This window comes from Phocoena sinus, chromosome 5 (genome assembly GCF_008692025.1).
Source record: "Phocoena sinus isolate mPhoSin1 chromosome 5, mPhoSin1.pri, whole genome shotgun sequence".
Taxonomy (NCBI): Eukaryota; Metazoa; Chordata; class Mammalia; order Artiodactyla; family Phocoenidae; genus Phocoena; species Phocoena sinus.
Window position 1 is genome coordinate 89,236,409 of NC_045767.1, and position 21,892 is coordinate 89,258,300.

At 38.5% G+C, this 21,892-nt stretch overlaps 1 protein-coding gene across 4 annotated transcripts in view; it reads left to right on the plus strand.

Annotated features, from left to right (window-relative positions):
* The window catches only part of SLC4A4 (solute carrier family 4 member 4), a 357,043-nt gene that overhangs the window by 179,170 nt on the left and 155,981 nt on the right, over positions 1–21,892 (plus strand). For all 4 annotated transcript variants that reach the window (XM_032632939.1, XM_032632937.1, XM_032632936.1 and 1 more), the window contains exon 7: positions 21,160–21,236. In XM_032632939.1, coding sequence (XP_032488830.1) covers positions 21,160–21,236 — 77 coding nt within the window. The remainder of the gene's footprint in view (positions 1–21,159; positions 21,237–21,892) is intronic.

The following is a 21,892-nucleotide window of genomic DNA, read 5'->3' on the forward strand; positions in this document are numbered from 1 at the left end:
AGGCTGTTTTTGGACCATAAATGGTGATTCTTCCTACCTAGACTGGGGTTCTTTTGGAGAAAACTGATTTGTTTCTTACTCAGGGGGCTAATGTAGTGCCTGACACACTTTGTGAATATTTGTTGATTAATTGAACACTTAACCTGAAAATGGGAAAAAAGATGGAAAAGAGAGGTAATGTGAAAACGTAGAACAGGAATGATTGTTTTAAATTTGTCAGATCATAGTCTTCATATCATACCCAACTCACCAGCTTTACTGGCATGGGAAGCTCTGCTGCTTTTCTGTAGCTGCTGACAGTATTGATAGAATTTGAGAATTGGATTCCTTGGCTAGGGCATCCATTTCTTGCTGACTAGATCATTCTGTCCATGGTTGAGATACCACTACCAAGGCAACTGCGACTATTACCAGCTGTCATTTATTTATTCAAGCAAGTGCTGTCCCAGCTAATCCCCACAAAACATTCTATGAAGTAAGCATCCCTGACTCTTGTTATAGATGAAATCGCTGAGGCTCAATGAGGTTAAGTACTTATGCTACCATAGTACTTTAGGGCTATTCACAACTGTTGCAGCTCTCTTTTTTTCTGGGCATATATGAGTACTCTCTCTTTTCCTGGGTGTATGTGAATACTCTACTTCCTCACCCACATGAAGTTAGGTGTGACCACAGGACTTGCTTTGGCCAATGGAACATAAGCAGAAGTGATGGGTATCATTCCCAGGGAAAGGTTTTAAGAGCCAGTACGTATTTTACTAGTTTCTTTTCTCTCAAACCAGCAGTGTGTCTAGTGAGAGCTGCTCCATGCATTTAGGTCCTGGCCTAAGGACAGAGATGTAGAACCAAAACCCAAGCAAATCCATGTGGACATTATTATCATGAGAGAGAAATAAATCACCGTTGTTTTAAGCCATGAGAATCTGAGGTTGTTCTTTTGCTATAACCTTGCCTGTCTGTTGGGGAATGTTTGAGGTCACACAATAAGTGAAGGACCAGGGTTTGAACTCAGGTGTGTAGACTCCAGATGACGTGGTTCCTTTTTATTTCCCTCTCTGCTTCTCATTCTTTCTGCCCTCAGGTCTCACTGCTTTTAGCCACAGATAGTGCTGTTGTCTGCTAACGAGAGGTGTGAACACTGATGACTTGGCTTTGTTGTTTCAAATCAGAAAATGAAATTCCTGGTGATTCTCAATGAGAGGCAACAAGTCAGCATTCAGAAGTGTAATTTTCTGGAATGATTCTATTTTCTAAGGCCCATTCTTATCGACTCCAGGAAGCAGCTGGATCACACAGACTATTATGGGCCATGATCAGCTTTTGCTTCAGAAAGAGCCATACAGTATGATGGGTTCTGCAAGTAGTAACCATGGTTACAAATCAAAGAACAGTCTCATTAGGTGCATGTAGTGGAGAGACTAATGTCAGCATCCTTTTGAGGAGGAAGAACAGGATAAATTTAATTATAATGACAAAATTTTCCCTCAATAAAAGTCTTTTAAAAATCAGTTCTTGTAGCATATTCTTTTTAGGAACTGCTGTAGATGTCACGGTTGAATCATTTCCCCGGTTTCCAAAGGACATCTTTGAATAATTTTTGTCTGTGTTTCTAGGGAAGTGCCTAGCGCCTGTATGAAAGTGGCATATCCTTTTAACCAGCTAGGGACTTAGGCTGTGTAGGTTGTTATTATAATTTGTAATAATTTCAGTGATAGCTGTAACTATTGTCTTTGTAAGAATGATTATTATTACCTTGGATTGGAAGTATCCCTTCCCCTATAGTGGTGATAATTTTATTATATGAAGTCGCAGTGATAGAGTTTTGGGCTGTTACATTAATTTATTCAAATCATCAATTCATTCATTCACTTAATTTTTTTTTTTTTTTTTTTTTTTTGCGGTACGTGGGCCTCTCACTGTTATGGCCTCTCCCGTTGCAGAGCACAGGTTCCGGAAGCGCAGGCTCAGCGGCCATGGCTCACGGGCCCAGCCGCTCCGTGGCACGTGGGATCTTCCCAGACCAGGGCACAAACCCATGTCCCTTGCATCGGCAGGCGGACTCTCAACCACTGCGCCACCAGGGAAGCCCCACTTAAATATTTTTAAGTACCACTCTTTGGCCAGTGCTTAGCTAGTCCTGGTAAAATACAGTGAACAAGGCAGACACCTACTTCAGAGACCTCCTAAGTAGACCTGCTTTTACCAAAGGGAGAGTGAGGTTGGTGATAAGCTGGTTCTCTTGAACAGAGTGGGAAATGCTTGTAGAGAAGGGTGGGTCACATCTGAAGGCAGAGAATGAGAACCTAGAAACCATCTGGGATGTGATTAGATAGTGAGGGATGTGCCTCGGCCATCTGAGTGTGGATGAGTGGAATCAGAGAAAGACAACGTAGTTGGTTCATGAGAGTGGGCTTAATATAAACACACAGAGGAAAGTAGAGTTTGCTCTGCTGCTTCAAAGAATAATCAGGCCCTATGGGTGAATATTTTAGGGAATAAGATATTGACTTGGACTCCTAATGTTTTAGATGAGGATTTGAGTGTAATTTTTATTTTCGTGACTCAAAGATTTATGAATTTCAATGATTTTTCAAAGAATCAGTGACTTGATCCAGGTTCAGGCCCTGTTGGCAAGGATAGAGTCCTGTTCCTCTTGTATGAGGATGCAGGGTTTTCTCATCAAGGGACCTTTGTTTACTAGCTTCTTGGGAGGGAATGAGGGCTGCAGGGACCAACTCCCCAGTGCTAGAGAATTGTAAAGGGTAAAGCAAGGGCTTCTAAAGCAAGGGCTTCTATTATGAAAATCCGTAGTTAAGTCTGGGAACATATGAGAATGTACATTATTTCTAAGAAGTTCTGTGTATTTAAATGAAAGCCAGCTCTTTCTAAGCATGTATATGCTTTGGTTGGCACTCACTGTCTCTTGGTCCATCCAGATGCTACTGCTTCCCTGGGAAATTGAAGTGGTTTACTGCATGTAAGAATGAGCTTAATTATAATAAAATAGATCGCTTCATTAAGTGGCAAGTTTCCTGTCATCATAAGTATATAAACAGACATTGGGAGACTAGCTATGTCTGTTTGTTATAAGAGAAGAACTGCTTGGGAGAGAAGTTGGTTAGTGCTCTTGGTGTCCTTTAACTCTGTGATTCTCTGAGCCACATCTCTAATAACATAGCCAGCCTTCCAGAATATCTACCCTGTGGGGTGTTTGCACTTATTGTACCCTCTGTATTATCTTCCTGCAAGAGATATGTATAACAGTGAGAAATTTCCAGTAGTACTGTACTGAAGTAATTTCTGAAGCTAACTTTTTGATACTGATTCAGGTTATTACTGATATGAGTTTTTTTCATCCTCTGCTTTTTCCCCTCTTCATCTTGATTCAGCAGAAAATGGATTTTCTAGAAAGTACCTCTGCCCACTGATTTAAGCAATGTTTAAACAGTATAACTAGACCCAGTGGAGTATTCTTAGAGTCTGTATCATTTTTTGTTATTGTTCAAGTGTTCATATATTTTACCACTGTCTCTTTTCCCATCCAGTTCACCCTCCATTCCACTTCAGGAGGAAATAGAGAAAGGCATATATTGCCCTCAAATCAGAATGATAGGTGCTAGAATGAACTAAGACCACAGTGTTCTCAGAAAACATTCGTGATTACCTAAAGAATTTCCTATCAGCACGATGGAACACACATAAGTAAGTTAGGTACATATTACATAGGTTTCTCAAGTAAATAATTACTAATGACCTCTGCACTCAGGGAGACATGTAACACTTTTGCAAGGAGCTCTCTAACTTTGGTTTGCTTGAGGTCACTGCATACCCTCTGTGTGATGAGTAACACCTATGTTTGGGCCTCAATCGTCATTTCTTGAATCAGCTCAGATGATTTTAACCCCCAGCTACGATCTTTTAGGCTGGAAAATTATGAATGATAAGATCCTACCCTGCAATTTGTAGTTCACAGTTTTCTGAGGATCTTGAATTCAGAGGGGATGTATGCATGTGATTATAGGCCAAAAGGAAAGAGAAGAAACTAACATTTATTGAACATCTCTGCAGGACACTTGCTCATGTGTTTCCTTGCTTAATCCTACAGCAATTCTGTAAGCGATTATTATTCTATTTTATAATCTTTTCTTGCTCTACCTTTGTCTTCTTTCCATGATATTATGCTGACATAGGTTATCTCTTGGGTTCCTTTTATATTTTTCCTTATGGACCCATTAGGTTCATCTGAGAGAGGGTGAGGTGTGAGTTACCACCACATACACCCCACCCACCAGTCAGAAAAATCATGGCCGCGGCAGTTGGTGTCATGCAAATCTGTGTCATGGAGTTACAGACTCTCACCCTTGGGATTTCTTAGAACAAGATGACTAGATGAGATTTAGGAGTGAGACACTGTCAACTCAGAACTATAGACGTTCAGTTCAACTTGAGGTTTCCAATAAGAAGGAAATCCTGGGCCCATCTTAGTTCTGACCAGAATTCCCCAGAGTAACCCTACGATTACTTGAGGCCCCATCATTTGAAACCTAGATGTCACTTTGGCTGAATTGCATAATAAACCTCTCCAAGGCAGAGAAAGTGAGTATATGAGCCAGTGCACACTGGGAAAGGTGATATACCTGTTACTGGTCCAAGCTAGTACTGTGTGGTGCACGACAGACCAATAAATCGAGAGACAAGGCATTGGGGCAAGGAATAGCAACTTTATTCAGAAATCCAGCAGACCAAGAAGATGGCAGACTAGTGTTCCAAAGAACCATCTTACCCGAATTAGAATTCAGGCTTCTTTTATATTAAAAGGGGAGAGGGGGATGACTGGTTTTTTGCAGACCTCTTGGTGCTGGCCAGACCCTGGAGCGGGTGTGATCATCTTTTGTTCTTACAGCCGCCCATATAGGGTCTGGTTACTGTCCGTGAAAACCTTCAACAAGACAAATGTTATTTTCTGTTCTGCAACTTATTACCTCTATATGAATGAAAAGTGTTATGCTTTTGAAGGTCCAGCCTGGGAGGCAGAGGCTTGACATTGCTGTTATGTATATTTCAGGCTATAGGTAACATTCTTTTACTGTTTGACTAGACAAAAGTGCAGACCCAGCATGACTAAGCACAAGCAACAGAGCACAAAGGTTAGAGCTAAAGCAATAGATCCAGTATGGAGTCAGTTTTGTTCTTCTGTTACACACTGTGCCTTTGCTCTTGCTGAGACACTCAAATGTGTAGAGTGTTCAGGGCCACACTTGTGATAGGGACATGATGGGCCCCAAAGGTCCTTGTTCCCTTCTTTCCTAGAGGCTGTCCTCTGAGTTGTGGGTGACCTGTGACCACCGATTGCCCAATGTGTATCAGCTAACTGGATGTGCATCAGCAAGGCCATGAGGAGTTACCGCACCAGGAAGCTAATTGAATGGCTTTTCTCCAGGTCACATTTTGTGAGTGTAAATCAGGAGTAGTTAGGAGGGGCTGCATTTGTAGCTGGAGGCCCAGAGAATGTGTCTATTACTCTTTTAAAGTTTTATATCTGTATCTATGTCTATATATAATGCTAATAAACTATATCTGTATCAACATTGATAGCAACATTCACATCTATATATTTATTTGGCTGCAGAGGCAGGACTACGTTAAATAGCTTGCTTTTCTGCACATACTATTTTTTCCCCTGCATAGACTTTTTGATATAAGGGTTTTTGTTGACTAAAGCTATTGAAATGAATCTTTGATAATCACACAGAGCCTTCAGGAAGATTTTCCTTGCCATCATTAAAAAAAAAAAATAGTGTAAATATTATTTCATGGAGCATGTTAAAACTACTCAAAAATTGATTTTAAACTCTTAAAAAAATCTTGATCTCCATGTTTATATTAAAAATTTGATTTAATGAAAATTCCCAAGGTTGTCTACTAGTCAGTAATGTTTCAACTTAATCTCAGGTACTTCAAAATAATAAAAGTAGATTTAATTAACATTATCCTATGATAAATAGACATATGTATTATGTTTTTTACTAAAGTGCTGCGTGCAAATGATTATGAAATTGAAGAGCACAGAGGACTTCTAATGAAAAAGAAACACCTTTGCTTCATCTTCCTTGTTCCCAGACCTGCCCTTGTAGCAGTCACCTTTAACCCTTTAAGTTGTTTCTGTTCTTTTCTTTTAGTTTTGTCATGGTTATCTTCATATAATTGGTTTATTTTGCTTTTTCTGATTTATCAGTCTTAGATGTTTCCTATTAATTTTTTCTTTGCTAGAAAAGATTTTACTTATTTTCTACAAACGTTTTTCCTTCCTCCAAATACATTTGTGTCATTATTCTTAGTTCCATTATTAATTACATTTGCAATTTTAGGTAATAGATCTAAGTTTTCTTTCTTTTTGTAGCAAGTATGGACAGAATCTTTTGACTTCTTACCTTGTCAGAAAAGGATATTGGCTTCCCTACCCTTCCTTGGCCCTCTCCTCACCAATTTTACTTTCAGATTTCTGTCACTGGTACTTCTATTTATTGTAAATATTGGTTAGATTTACATCCTTGTTATCTAGAAATACATTCTGTGCTTTATCAGTTGAATCTAAAGTCAGAAATTCATAAATAATATTTATATTATTATGACGATATGAAAATAGTTTAAAGCTGTATCATGGGTTATAATTACATTTTCTGTCTTGTACAGTTCTTTTTTTTTAACCTGGAGTTTTAAATTGCATTTCTTTTTCAAATTACCTATTGTTACTGTATTCCCAAGCTCTTTCAATACCTCAGTGGCACTAATAAACCCTGTAGATACTTCCTTCTCACAGGTCCCTCCCTCCTTGCTGTCTCCTCTCTACCTTACATTACCCTTCTGCTCCATAAGACACCATTGCCCCCAGACCTGCTGCACAGCTGCACTTCTGGCATTTACTTTCATTGCTCTCCTGAGCTGGAGACCATGTATCTCTTTTTCTTAGTTTATTTTTTCATTTTTCCAAATTGCATTTCAAGTGACTTTGTATGAAAGGACATATAAAGGTTGACATTTTTTAGGGTTGTTTTTTTTTGGCCGAAAGTTTCCTTATTGTTTTTTTCACACTTGATTGATAGTTTGGATGAGTATAGTAATGTAGGTTGAAAATAACTTTTCTTCCAGAACTTTGAAAGCGTAATTCCATTCTCTTATTCTGTTTTGTGTTGATTAAGAGAATTCCAAAGTGCAATTCTTATTGCTTTTCTCTCTAGATAGGAAATTTTAGGGTAGTCTCTTCGTTCCTGGTGTTGTGAAGTGTTGCAATGATTCATTTACATACAGGGCTGGATTTTGTATGTGGTTTGTTTTGTTTATTTTTCCCTAGGCAGTCTTGTGATTTGAAGAAATATGTCCTTTATTTACTTGTAGGATATTCTGTTTAATAATATTCTGTTTTTCATTTTCCTTCTTCTGGCTTAGTAGAACTCTTAATAGCCCTCCTAATTGGCCTTCTGGATTGATCCTCCGTACCTCTGATCTTTTATCTCATATTTTTTGGATCTTTTCCCCCTCGACCATTACTTCTTTGGAAGATTTGCTTGATTTTATTTTCTAACCCATGTATATATACATATGTTGCAATCATATATAGTCTTTAAAAGTATAACTCTAAAGCATTTTCCTTGTTCTGTTTTTCTTAACATCCTATCCATGTTTTATGGGTATAATATCTTCTCAAATCTCACAAACCAGTAAGAATTTTTATTTAAATGTTCTAAATTGTAATCCTTTTACTGAAGTTGTGGTGTTTTGGTTTTGTGTGGGTGTGTGTGTTTTAGTCTTGGGCTTCCTCTCTTAAATGTCTGATGATTCTCAATTGTCCATTTGTATTTAAGTAAGAGGATTTGTTTTAGAGTGAGCGGGAAATGTCATCCTGAGGTGTCCCCTAAATTCTAGAATTCAGAAGACTTTGCTGTGAGGTGCAAACTCCTGCACTGATTGCCCGGTCTTTTCTGAATCTCTCTGCAGCAGAGAGCCCTGTGGTGCCTCAGCTGCGGGGTGTGCTGCCCACTGGGGTCGTAGTAAACTTTTGGCATATTGACTTTCCAAGAACTCATCCCTTTCCGTCTGCATCTTACTTGGGCCTCCATTGTACTTAGTCTCTTCCAGTGTGGCACTTCTTCAGGGTTTTGCATGGAAGACCCCTTTTTTGACTCCATGCCTTTCTGTGTGTATTTTACACTGCCATTTCTGTATAGTGCAAATAGTATCAGGGTCTAATACTCTTATCTGTTCTTTTTCTTCTAGAAAGTTTTTGAAGTCTCTTGTCTCTGTTGTTCTTCTACCAGTTCTTTTAATTGATATGGTTTTATACTTTTTGGTTTTCACTACTTTTTAACCTATTATTTTAAAAGTATCTAGGAAGGGAGAGGGATAAACTCATTTGCCAAGTTATATACTTAGTTGAACTGGTAGCCTTCTTAAATTGTTTTAAATTTAGACACTTCATCAATTCAGAGAATTTCTCCATTAATCTGACTTAGTGAAATTTTACTATATTTTGGATCAGGTATTAACATATAGATTCAAGAGAATAGGCCCAAATTAGGAAATCAGACACTGGTACCTGTGCTTGGAATGATGCGGCTGTGGGGACCTATTGAAATTCCTCAACTTGGCCTAAGGACATTTAGTAAAATCACTTTGGTTCAATGCCTTTTTGGAATGAAGGCAGTGAGATGTTTGTTTCGTTCTGTCATAATCTTCCATCAGTCTTTCTCACTTACCCTTTTACTGACTAGCATAGTCTTGCGATGGCATTGTTCTTTTCTTTTTCTATTTTCATGAGATAAGGTCACAAATTATTTTATATACTTCCACCTATATTCTTTAGACAGAATAACTTTTGGTTCATAGTATTAATATTGTGCGTGTGTGCGTGCACACATGCACAGGTGACACACAAAGAGTTACAAATACTGTATGTGATCACAAGGACCACAGATTCCCTGAAGTCCTTTATGGGGACTTTCCTATTTTAATAAATTTTCTAGTCCTTGTTTGTTTCTGAACTTTTTTCCTCAGCTGAGTAGAGATTTTTAAAATGTTATGTGTATGTGTATGTGTGTGTTGTGTGTGCACAGAAAGGGAATGAAGATGCCTTTAAAAAATTAAACTCCTATTTTAGATCATAATAAAAATTAAATATCATGTGCAATATTATTAGAATGGGAGTCACTAGGGTTAGAGCATTTTGCTTTTGCTGGTTGAAATTTGAAAAGACTTATAAGAGATGAATGTTGCGTATTTGACATTGAGATGTCTAAGACCTAACATTGAATCTTGGGAAAAGTCCACAGAGTAGTTCAGAAAATTCTAAAACAGGAGAGAATAGGATCAAGGAAGTTGAGGATGGGTAGATTACAAAGGGCCATGTGGACAGCAGAGGTCTCAAAATAATAGAGAATGGTCTTTAAGAAAGAGAATAGTCTTTGTGTTTGCTGTGCTCTGGTCTGGCCTCTGCACACTTCCAGCTCTCTCTATAAGGATGTCTTCTCCATCATCCTTACCCCGTATATTAGGGATGACTTCAGCTTTTGATTAGAGCTTGACCCAACTACTTTGATAGTTATCTGGATCTTTTGATGTATTCTTCCTTTCTCCAAATTTGCTTTACTTTCCAAGCTGATCACTTTCTTTGAGTTATTTCTGTTCCCCCAGACTTTTCTTTTCCCAAGCTTCTCCTTTCCTTTCAGTGAGGTCCTGACACCTTCTCGTATTTCTCCTTTCATTCTCATCTGATTCTTCTTGCACACGGGGCTTCCTATTCTCCCTTTCATTGCTTCTTACCTCTGTTCCCACTGCTGACTGACTGACAGGCTGTTAGCCAGTTTGGCAGGGCCTTTCCATTCTGTTAGTTCTGGGCCAGCTACAGACTTCTTCCTTATTTACTCTAAGGCTTTCCAAGTCTAAAGTTTCTTGGAGTGTGCACACAGCATCTCCCTCCATAGCAAATAGAGTTTGAACAGTAGTGTTTATAGTAGTAACTCCAAATGGAAGTAAAATGATACCCAGTTGCTATTATTCATTCATTCACAAATATTTATTAAGTGCCACTAGTGCCAAGCTCTGAGGCTATAACTGTGAGCAACACAAACCAAGGGCCTTGGCTCTGGACTCTTGGAGTTTATATTATATTAAATTATGAACAAACAAACAATAGAAAGCCTCTAAATAAAACAAAATAATTAAAAATTGTACAAGCAAAAATATCCAAACTGATTTTCTGTTAGTTATGAAGTTCTTTCAAAGAGCTCTTTCTGGTAATATTTTAAACTTTCCTTAGTCTAATACTTATATATATATATATATATATATGTGTGTATATATATATATATATTTTTTTTTTTTTTTTTTTTTTTTTTTTGCGGTATGCAGGCCTCTCACTGCTGTGGCTTCTCCTGTTGCGGAGCACAGGCTCTGGACGCACAGGCTCAGCGGCCACGGCTCACGGGCCCAGCCGCTCCGCGGCATGTGGGATCCTCCCGGACTGGGGCACGAACCTGTGTCCCCTGCATCGGCAGGCGGACTCTCAACCACTGCACCACCAGGGAAGCCCCCTAATATTTATATTTTAAATATTTCTGTATTTTATTTAGAGGTGGGCAATGACACTGGGTTGGAGGTCTTGATGACATGCTTATTTTAAAATTATTTTTGGTGGGGACAGCTCTTGATGGTCTGTTGCTATGGAAGACTAGAAAACTGATCTGACAAAACGCAAGCTTATCCCAGCCATTCCTTCTAGACTTTCTCAGTCAAACTCATTGTGAGTATCCCAAGTGATTTATTCTCCTTGTCGCATTATATTCCTGCTTTTCGTGGTTGAAATTGGAAGAAATTGCAGTTGGAGTACTTTGAAAGGTAGAAAACTAATATGGAAATAATGGAGAATTGGCTGTATGTACATTGTGGAATTTTACAGACACCTTGGCTATGACTATGAATTAGGACATTCAGAAGCATGTGGCATTATTGCTTTTATAATTACTTTGCTATTGCTTTTAGCACCCTTTCTTCTTTGTCACAGAGCTGTGGTTTGGGGCTACTATTTAATCACTCTGGCAGGCAGATTAGCTGAGTTCAATCTTTTTCTGCTTTTCTTTATGAAAATGAAAAAGTAAAGATATGCAAACTCCATCTTTGGGAACAGCTAAATTGGAAACCAAGAACATTTCTGCCTTAAACATCCTTGGTGGTTTTATATTGCATGTAATTGGCATGGAAATAGAATATATTCTTTGTGGTTATACATTATATTTTCTCTTCATTAGAAATGATGTTTGTATGTTTATTTATGTAAATAACATAGAGAGACCCCCCCCCCCCCCCCGCCCAGAGGTAGTGGGATTGGTATTATGAGATACAGATTGAAATTACAGTTTTACCACTTGCTGTGTGATCATGAACTTAACCTCCTTGAAGTTCATTTTATGTATAAAGTGGTAATAATAATACTAATCTCAAAGTGTTTATGTGAGGATTAAGTAAGATAATGTAAGTTAACGTACTTATACTCAAAAAGATGAGTTGACCCTTAATCTTAGGTATACACATTTTCTAGTAGATTTGTTATGTCAACAAAGGGGGAAAAGAGTATCAGTGAGTCAGCGGGGGTACAGAGAATATATTGTATAGGCTCATTATAAGGGTATGAGATGGGGGGTCAGTTTATGTGCATTGCATGGCATACATGTTTATATTTTTACCCAATACGTACACATACAAGTATCATCACCTTTCTATGCTGTACATTCTCCTTACTCCTTTTTATTGTATATAATAGATACAATTGCAAAGGACTTTATGAATTGCTACACGTGTGCTAAAGAATAGCAATGATTTTCAAACTTAGTACAGAATGCAATTAATGTTTATAGAAGACAGTACGTACCTGCCAAGTGGGTACTTTGAAAATGAAATTGTTTTTGATTGTGTGAAACTGCTTAAAAATGTACTTCTCAAAATCTTTCTTTTTCTTATGGCCCAAATACAGTGATATAGAAATTAATTATGATTATACACTCGAGGCTGGTTCTTCTTCTTTTTCTTTTTTTTATAAGAATAAAATTTAAAGAAACAAAGTTTTGAGATTGGTTCAGAATGGTGGAATAGAAGGACGTGCTCTCATTCCCTCTTGTGAGAGCACTGGAATCACAACTAACTGCTGAACAATCATCGACAGGAAGACACTGGAACTCCCCAAAAAAGATACTCCACATCCAAAGACAAAGGAGAAGCCACAATGAGACGGTACGAGGGGCGCAATCACAATAAAATCAAATCCCATAACTGCTGGGTGGGTGACTCACAAACTGGAGAACACTTATACCACAGAAGTCCACCCACTGGAGTGAAGGTTCTGAGCCCCACGTCAGGCTTCCCAACCTGGGGGTCCAGCAACAGGAGGAGGAATTCCCAGAGAATCAGACTTTGAAAGCTAGCGGGATTTGATTGCAAGACTTTGACAGGACAGGGGAAACAGAGACTCCACTCTTGGAAGGCACACACAAAGTAGTGTGCGCATCAGGACCAAGGGGAAGGAGCAGTGACCCCATGGGAGACTGAACCAGACGTACCTGCTAGTGTTGGAGGGTTTCCTGCAGAGGCGAGGGTGTGGCTGTGTCTCACTGTGAGAACAAGGACATTGGCAGTAGAAGTTCTGGGAAGTACTCCTTGGTGTGAGCCCTCCCAAAATCCACCATTAGCCCCACCAAAGAGCTCAGGCAAGCTCCAGTGTTGAGTCACTTCAGGCCAAACAACCAACAGGGAGGGAACCCAGCCCCACCCATCAGCAGACAAGCAGATTAAAGTTTTACTGAGCTCTGCTCACCAGAGCAACACCCCACTCTACCCACCACCAGTCCCTCCCATCAGGAAACTTGCACAAGCCTCTTCCATAGCCTCATCCACCAGAGGGCAGAGAGCAGAAGCAAGAAGAACAGCAATCCTGCAGCCTGTGGAACAAAAACCACATTCACAGAAAGATAGACAAGATGAAAAGGCAGACGGCTATGTACCAGATGAAGGAAGAAGATAAAACCCCCAGAAAAACAAATAAATGAAGTGGAGATAGGAAACCTTCCAGAAAAAGAATTCAGAATAATGATAGTGAAGATGATCCTGAACCTCGGAAAAAGAATGGAAGCAAAGACTGAGAAGATGCAAGAAATGTTTAAGAAAGACCTAGAAGAATTAAAGAACAAACAAACAGAGATGAACAATACAATAACTTAAATGAAAACTACACTAGAAGGAATCAGTAGCAGAATAACTGAGGCAGAAGAACGGGTAAGTGACCTTGAAGACAGAATGGTGGAATTCACTGCTGTGGAACAGAATAAAGAAAAAAGAATGAAAAGAAATGAAGACAGCCTAAGAGACCTCTGGGACAACATTGAACGCAACAACATTTGCATTATAGGGGTCGCAGAAGGAGGAGAGAGAGAGAAAGGACCCGAGAAAATATCTGAAGAGATTAAAGTTGAAGACTTCTGTAACATGGGAAAGGAAATAGCCACCCAAGTCCAGGAAGCGCAGAGAATCCCATACAGGATAAACCCAAGGAGAAACACACCAAGATACATAGTAACCAAATTGGCAAAAATCGAAGACAAAGAAAAATTATTGAAAGCAGCAAGGGAAAAATGACTAATAACATACAAATGACCTCTCATAAGGTTAACAGCGGATTTCTCAGCAGAAACTCTGCAAGCCAGAAGGGAGTGGCATGACATGTTTAAAGTGATGAAAGGGAAGAACCTACAACCAAGATTACTCTACCTAGCAAGGATCTCATTCAGATTTGGTGGAGAAATCAAAAGCTTTACAGACAAGCAAAGGCTAAGAGAATTCAGCACCACCAAAACAGCTCTACAACAAATGCTAAAGAAACTTCTCTAAGTGGAATACACAAGAGAAGAAAAGGACCTACAAAAAAAACCCCAAAACAATTAAGAAAATGGTAATCAGAACATACATATCGATAATTACCTTAAATGTGAATGGATTAAATGCTCCAACCAAAAGACACAGGCTTGCTAAATGGATACAAAACAGGACCCATATATATGCTGTCTACAAGAGACCCACTTCAGACCTACGGACACATACAGACTGAAAGTGAGGGCATGGAAAAAGATATTCCATGCAAATGGAAATCAAAAGGAAGCTGGAGTAGCAATACTCATATCAGATAAAATAGACTTTAAAATAAAGAATGTTACAAGAGACAAGGAAGGACACTACATAATGATCAAGGGATAAATCCAGGAAGAAGATATAACAATTATAAAGATATATGCACCCAACATAGGAGCACCTCAATACATAAGGCAACTGCTAACAGCTCTAAAAGAGGACGTCAACAGTAATGCAATAATAGTGGGGGACTTTAACAGCTCACTTACACCAATGGACAGATCATCCAAACAGAAAATTAATAAGGAAACACAAGCTTTAAATGACACAATAGACCAGAGAGATTTAATTAATATTTATAGGACATTCCATCCCAAAGCAGAAGATTACACTTTCTTCTCAAGTGTGCATGGAACATTCTCCAGGATAGACCACATCTTGGGTCACAAATCAAGCCTCAGTAAATTTAAGAAAATGGAAATTATATCAAGCATCTTTTCTGAACACAATGCTATGAGGTTAGAAATCAGTTACAAGGAAAAAAACCTAAAAAACACAAACACAGGGAGGCTAAACAATACGTTATTAAATAACCAAGAGATCACTGAAGAAATCAAAGAGGAAATAAAAAAATACCTAGAGACAAATGACAATGAAAACTCGATGATCCAAAACCTGTGGGATGCAGCAAAAGCAGTTCTAAGAGGGAAGTTCAAAGAAAATAGGAGCAAAGATCAGTAAAACTAAAAGCTGGTTCTTTGAGAAGATAAGCAAAATTGATAAACCGTTAGCCAGCCTCATCAAGAAAAAGAGGGATAGGACTCAAATCAATGAAAAAGGAGAAGTTACAACAGACACCGCAGAAATACCAAGCATCCTAAGAGACTACTACAAGCAACTCTATACCAATAAAATGGACAACCTGAAAGAAATGGGCAAATTCTTAGAAAGGTATAACCTTCCAAGACTGAACCAGGAAGAAAGAGAAAATATGAAAAGACCAATCACAAGTACTGAAATTGAAACTGTGATTAAAAATCTTCCAACAAACAAACGTCCAGGACCAGATGGCTTCACAGGTGAATTCTATCAAACATTTAGAGAAGAGCTAACACCCATCCTTCTCAAACTCTTCCAAAAAATTACAGAGGAAGGAACACTCCCAAACTCATTCTTTGTGGCCACCATCACCCTGATACCAAAACCAGACAAAGATACTACAAAAAAAGCAAATTACAAACCAATATCACTTATGAATATAGATGCAAAAGTCCTCTACAAAATACTAGCAAACAGAATCCAACAGCACATTAAAAGGATCATACACCATGATCAAGTGGGATTTATCCCAGGGATGCAGGGATTCTTCAGTATATGCAAATCAGTTAATGTGATACATCATATTAACAAATTGAAGAATAAAAACCATATGATCATCTCAATAGATACAGAAAAAGCTTTTGACAAAACTCAGTACCCATTCATGATAAGAACTTTCCAGAAAGTGGGCATAGGGGGAACCTACCTCAACATAATAAAGGCCATATACGACAAACCCACAACAAACATCATTCTCAATGGTGAAAAACTGAAAGCATTTCCTCTAAGATCAGGAACAAGACAAGGATGTCCACTCTCACCACTCTTATTCAACATAGTTTTGGAAGTCCTAGCCACGGCAATCAGAGAAGAAAAAGAAATAAAAGGAATACAAATTGGAAAAGAAGAAGTAAAACTGTCACTGTTTGCAGATGACATGATACTATTCATAGAGAATCCTAAAGGTGCCACCAGAAAACTACTAGAGCTAATCAATGAATTTGGTAAAGTAGCAGGATACAAAATTAATGCACAGAAATCTCTTGCATTCCTATACACTAATGATGAAAAATCTGAAAGAGAAATTAAGGAAACACTCCCATTTACCATTGCAACAAAAAGAATAACATACCTAGGAATAAACCTATCTAGGGAGACAAAAGACCTGTATGCAGAAAACTATAAGACACTAATGAAAGAAATTAAAGATGATACAAACAGTTGGAGAGATATACCATGTTCTTGGATTGGAAGAATCAATATTGTGAAAATGACTCTACTACCCAAAGCAATCTACAGATTCCCTGCAATCCCTATCAAATTACCAGTGGCATTTTTTACAGAACTAGAACAAAAAATCTTAAAATTTGTGTGGAGACACAAAAGACCCCGAATAGCCAAAGCAGTCGTGAGGGAAAAGAATGGAGCTGGAGGAATCAGACTCCCTGACTTCAGGCTATACTACAAAGCTACAGTAATCAAGACAATATGGTACTGGCACAGAAACAAATATAGATCAGTGGCACAGGATAGAAAGCCCAGAGATAAACCCATGCACCTATGATGAACTAATCTATGACAAAGGAGGCAAGGATATACAATGGAGAAAAGACAGTGTCTTCAATAAGTGGTGCTGTGAAAACTGGACAGCTCCATGTAAAAGAATGAAATTAGAACACTCCCTAACACCGTACACAAAAATAAGCTCAAAATGATTAAAGACCTAAATGTAAGACCAGACACTATATAACTCTTAGAGGAAAACATAGGAAGAACACTGTTTGACATAAATCACAGCAAGATCTTTTTGGATCCACCTCCTAGAGTAATGGAAATAAAAAGAAAAATAAACAAATGGGACCTAATGAAACTTAAAAGCTTTTGCACAGCAAAGGAAACAAGACAAAAAGACAACCCTCAGAATGGGAGAAAATATTTACAAATGAATCAAGGGACAAAGGATTAATCTCCAAAATATATAAACAGCTCATGCAGCTCAATATTAAAAAAACAAACAACCCGATCCAAAAATGGGCAGAAGACCTAAATAGACATTTCTCCAAAGAATACATACAGATGGCCAGGAAGCCCATGAAAAGCTGCTCAACATCACTAATTATTAGAGAAATGCAAATCAAAACTACAATGAAGTATCACCTCATACCAGTTAGAATGGGCATCATCAGAAAATCTACAAACAAGTGCTGGAGAGGGTGTGGAGAAAAGGGAACCCTCTTGCACTGTTGGTGGGAATGTAAATTGATACAGCCACTATGGAGAACAGTATGGAGGTTCCTTAAAAATCTAAAAATAGAATTACCATATGACTCAGCAGTCCCACTACTGGGCATGTACCCAGAGAAAACCGTAATTCAAAAAGACACATGCACCCAAATATTCATTGCAGCACTATTTACAATAGCCAGGTCATGGAAGCAACCTCAGTGCCCATCGACAAATGAATGGGTAAAGAAGATGTGGTACATATATACAATGGAATATTACTCAGCCATAAAAAGGAATGAAATTGGGTCATTTGTAGAGACATGGATGGATCTAGAGACTGTCATTCAGAGTGAAGTAAATCAGGAAGAGGAAAACAAATATCGTATATTAACGCATATATGTGGAACCTAGAAAAATGATATAGATGAACTGGTTTGCAGGGTAGAAATTGAGACACAGATGTAGAGAACAAGCGTATGGGCACCAAGGGAGGAAAGCCGCGGTGGGGTGGGGTTGGTGGTGTGATGAATTGGGAGATTGGGATTGACATGTATACACTGATGTGTATAAAATGGATGACTAATGAGAACCTGCTGCATAAAAAAATAAATAAAATAAAATTCAACAATAATAAATAAACAAAGTTCCTTTGAACCGAGACCAGTTATGAGATGTTCATTCACCCTGGATATTAGATAGAAAAGGCCTATTAGTGGTAGCTTTGAGTAGGTGAATCATCACTTGCACAATAAGTAGTATGGTTTGGGGTAGGCTTGTATTTCACCTTTTTGTTACAAGGTGACATTTGCCTCTGCTACCCCCACTCACTCAAGATTGCAGTATAATGAGTTCACATCATAGGCCAAAACTCTAGAAAGCACTGACTTATCCTGACAATGTGTCTTGTTGACTGTTAGGTGCAAAATATCCACAGTAGAACATTGTTAGGGTCCTGTTGTGTAAGTTTCCCAGGCTTGCTAAAGTGCCACACGGAAATTTCTGATTCCCAGATATAATCTGGTTTGTAATATCTTGTCCTTGTCTTCTTTGATTTGGGTGATATGTTTCTGGAAAAGTCTGATTAAACAGTGAGTTCTGTTAACAAAGTTATTTATTTGACTGTGTAGGCGAGGATTTAGAGGAAGGGCCATGTATGATCTTTTTGTGTGTGTTTATGTGGCAAGGGTGCTAACTTAATGATTTGCTTGAGATATGATAGTTTGGAGCAGTGGCTTGGAGGAGGACAAGTTTATCAAAGCTACCTCTCTTGCTGCATCAAGTTATATGTTTCTTTCAATTCAGTTCTGACCTGGATACAGCCTCCGGTTAAGATTACTGATTTATTTAGATCAGTGGTTCTCCAATTTTAGCTTGCTTCAAAATCATTTCAAAGGTTTGTTAAAACCCACCTTGCTAGACCCCTTGCCCAGAGTTTGATATAGTTGGTCTGTGGTGAGTTCCAAGAATTTACATTTCTAACACGTGCTCAGGTGATGCTGATACTGCTGGTCTGGGAACCACACTTTGGCCACCACTGATTTAGAACATTGGGAAGCTTTTGTCCCTGGTTCAGGGTGTTGCAGGGTAGGGGTGGAGAGTTTGATAGGGAGGGAGATGGGAAAAGATGCAAGAATGCGGATCATCTTGCTTAAGGTTTACCTAAAAGTGTTGACTTCTGAATTCTTTCAGTGTAGTACAAAGTTAAACATCAGTGAAGCTGTTAATATTACTTTTATTAATGAGAATCAGATAAGGTTGGGAGGAACAATAGATGTGATTGTTTCTTAACCTTGGCCTCCTCTTCCCCATCTGGTTCGTGCAACTTCCTTATCCCTGTGCCTCCCTACTCCCCCATATAGTATGAAAATAGATAGCCATCCTATAACTGTCTTTCAGAAATGAGAGAAATGAGACAGTATATGAGGCTTCTTGGAGAAGTTGTGACATCAGTTAGGATTACCATTATAACGGAAACTTCATTCATTTGGCTTCTACTTATTCATATTTTGCAGCAGTTAGGACAGTGCTTGAGTTGAAATGTACCTTTGTAGTATTTATAAAGAATTTCCAAAGCAAATCAGGGAGTTTAGAATATTGCCCAGGAAATTTAAATTACTTAATGAAAAATTGCTTTCAAATTCATTTCAGTATTGCTGCTTATGTACAGTTGATTTAATAATTAGAAATCAATCTCATCTATTCATTTACATAAGTTGCTTTTAACTTATGATTAAGGATTTGCTAAGACTTCATTGCACTAAGAATATCTAGTTCAGACTTTTATGCAGGTAGAATTTTCACCCATTTAGTCCAAAAGACTAGTTTTATTTTCTAATGTAAAGTATAAAATTGTATGTACTCATCATTTCCTTAGTTTCAAGCCCAGCATTATTTGGAGGCATTCTTGTTTGGGCCTGGTGTCTTGGTGTCTTTTGTATTGAGTGGACACTAGAAACCTAGTACGCGGTTCAGAGAAGAAAATGTGGCTTTCAAAGAGCTTCTTTTAATTTTGCTCATAAAGCAGTTTTTCACATGTTACTTTCCTTTGAAGAATGCCCTGTGCTCAGATTTTCCTAGAATAAAACATCCTACCAGGTAAAGTGTTTAAGAGATCTAGGCCATGCTTACTCAATGAAATGCAGCAGAGTGGAAAATATCCTATTTTGCCAACTCAAGAAAATTGATCTAGTAGTTAAAGACAAATATATTATTTAAAGAGCTGCTGTTATATAGACATTAAATTATTAGGGGGTAGATTTGAGTCTTTTGCAAAATTATGTGTAGAAGGTTTGGTCTGAAGGAATGGAAATCTGTAATCTAAAGAATTATGTGGAAGTAAATGTGAAGCTGTGTTCGAACCTTGATGCTTGTTTTTCAACCCTTGTCCTCTTGGTGTGAAGACCAGCCTGAGTCAGATCACAGGGGATTAAATGGTGAACCCATTACTCAGCACCCTGCAGGCGGCGGGGGGGGGGGGGGGGGGGGGGGGGGGGGGCGGTTAAACACCCTGGCTTTGAAGAATTACTCTTTTGCTTAGTAAGCCTGGAAATTTCAGGTTCACCTGCAGAATGAAAGCTCAGTATTTTGTTGATTAACCAGTCTATTTGAAAATGGTCTATCCCTCTTCTAGATGTCCCTCCTCTCTGTTCTCATATAACCATGTCTGAAGTCACTGGCTGGATTGCCAATGGATTTTACCTACGGCAGCTTTACAGCCGGGGGGAGCTTGGTTCCCATGGAGTATTCCTGATGAAATCCATCGCTTGACTTTAATAAGAAGTTAGACGTGTTAAGGGGAAGAAGGGATACACTTACTTTAGTCTGGCAAATGGGAATGCAGGAAATAAGGGGAGCTGTGGTAACACTGCTTTGAGGCAAAGAATGGGGATTCTGGATCAGATGCCCACTACGGAGAAATATTCTTGATCAAAGTGTTAGGCAGAGAATGGAGTGCAGATGGCTTTTTGGGTTGATCAGAGCAACTGGTGCCCTAGGAAGGACTGCAGAGGCTGGGGGAGAGGAGGTCCAGGCCTTTTTTTCCCCTGGCGCTGGCTCTACTGAGAGGAGGAAAAAGCCCATCTCTATAGGCAATAGAAATAGGTAGATTAGGATGTGTGTAAAGGGCCGTAACAAAAGGCAAACCAAAAACAGGAGTGAGTTTATTTTTATGCTTATTGTTTTACACATTTCTTTGAAAGTTTAACTTATCTTGAAATGGAGCCAGAAGACTTAAAGAAAGTATATGGGATTTTATACATTTTTCATTTAACCATGTTAGTGCTCTAAACTAACTTTTCAACTCTGGAAACCTGTTCAGGAGAATCCTAATGTAGCTTAAACATCATCACCATTCCCATCGTCATCTACTAGTGGTCATGAAATGTACAACCAAACTCTTTGTGTTGTTAACAAGAAGTCTTTAATTAGGGTTCACTTCTGTTTTTCCAGGTAGCCCAGCCATGGCCCACAGGAATCTGACTTCTTCCAGTCTGAATGACATCTCTGATAAACCAGAGAAGGACCAGGTAAGCAAAGAATTCTGCTTGTTTGAAATATAAGACTAAATGTATATCTAGAAGATGCTGGGAGAAGATTAGAAATGATGGTCCTCTAACTTAAAATGAACCAACATGTGTAGATTGTTTTGTTTTGTTTTGTTTTTTTCACTTTCTCTGAGGGAAGGGGAAGCAGTGTGTGAAGGGATTTGAAGTCCAGAAGATAAGAGTCTACTCCAGCTCTTATAGATGAATTCACTTGGGCAGTTTAAATCTTGGAGCTACAGTTCTCTTAGCTTTAAAATAGTAATACTAATTCCTACCTCAAGTTTATTGTGATGGTTAAATAAGATGATTTGTGGAAAAAACTGGTTTGGTAAACTGTAAAGGGCTAGGAAATGCTGGCAGTTGTTAACTTTGAGGGGATATTTCAGGCAAAGGTAATGACAGTCTTGTTAGCTGTATGTTTGTCTTTTAAAGCATATAGGAAGTAACCTATTTGCAATGAAAAGTAATTAGGTTTTGAATCTCGATTTGCTTTCTTTTAAAAAGAATATGGTAGAAACTGGTCCATTTTCCTAGTTGGGTGGGTATCTGGGCTTGAAACTAGTAGAAAATGGTGAGTGGGTATAATTTTGCACTTTACATTAAAAAATGAAATGAGTTATTTGGACTAATTGGTTGAA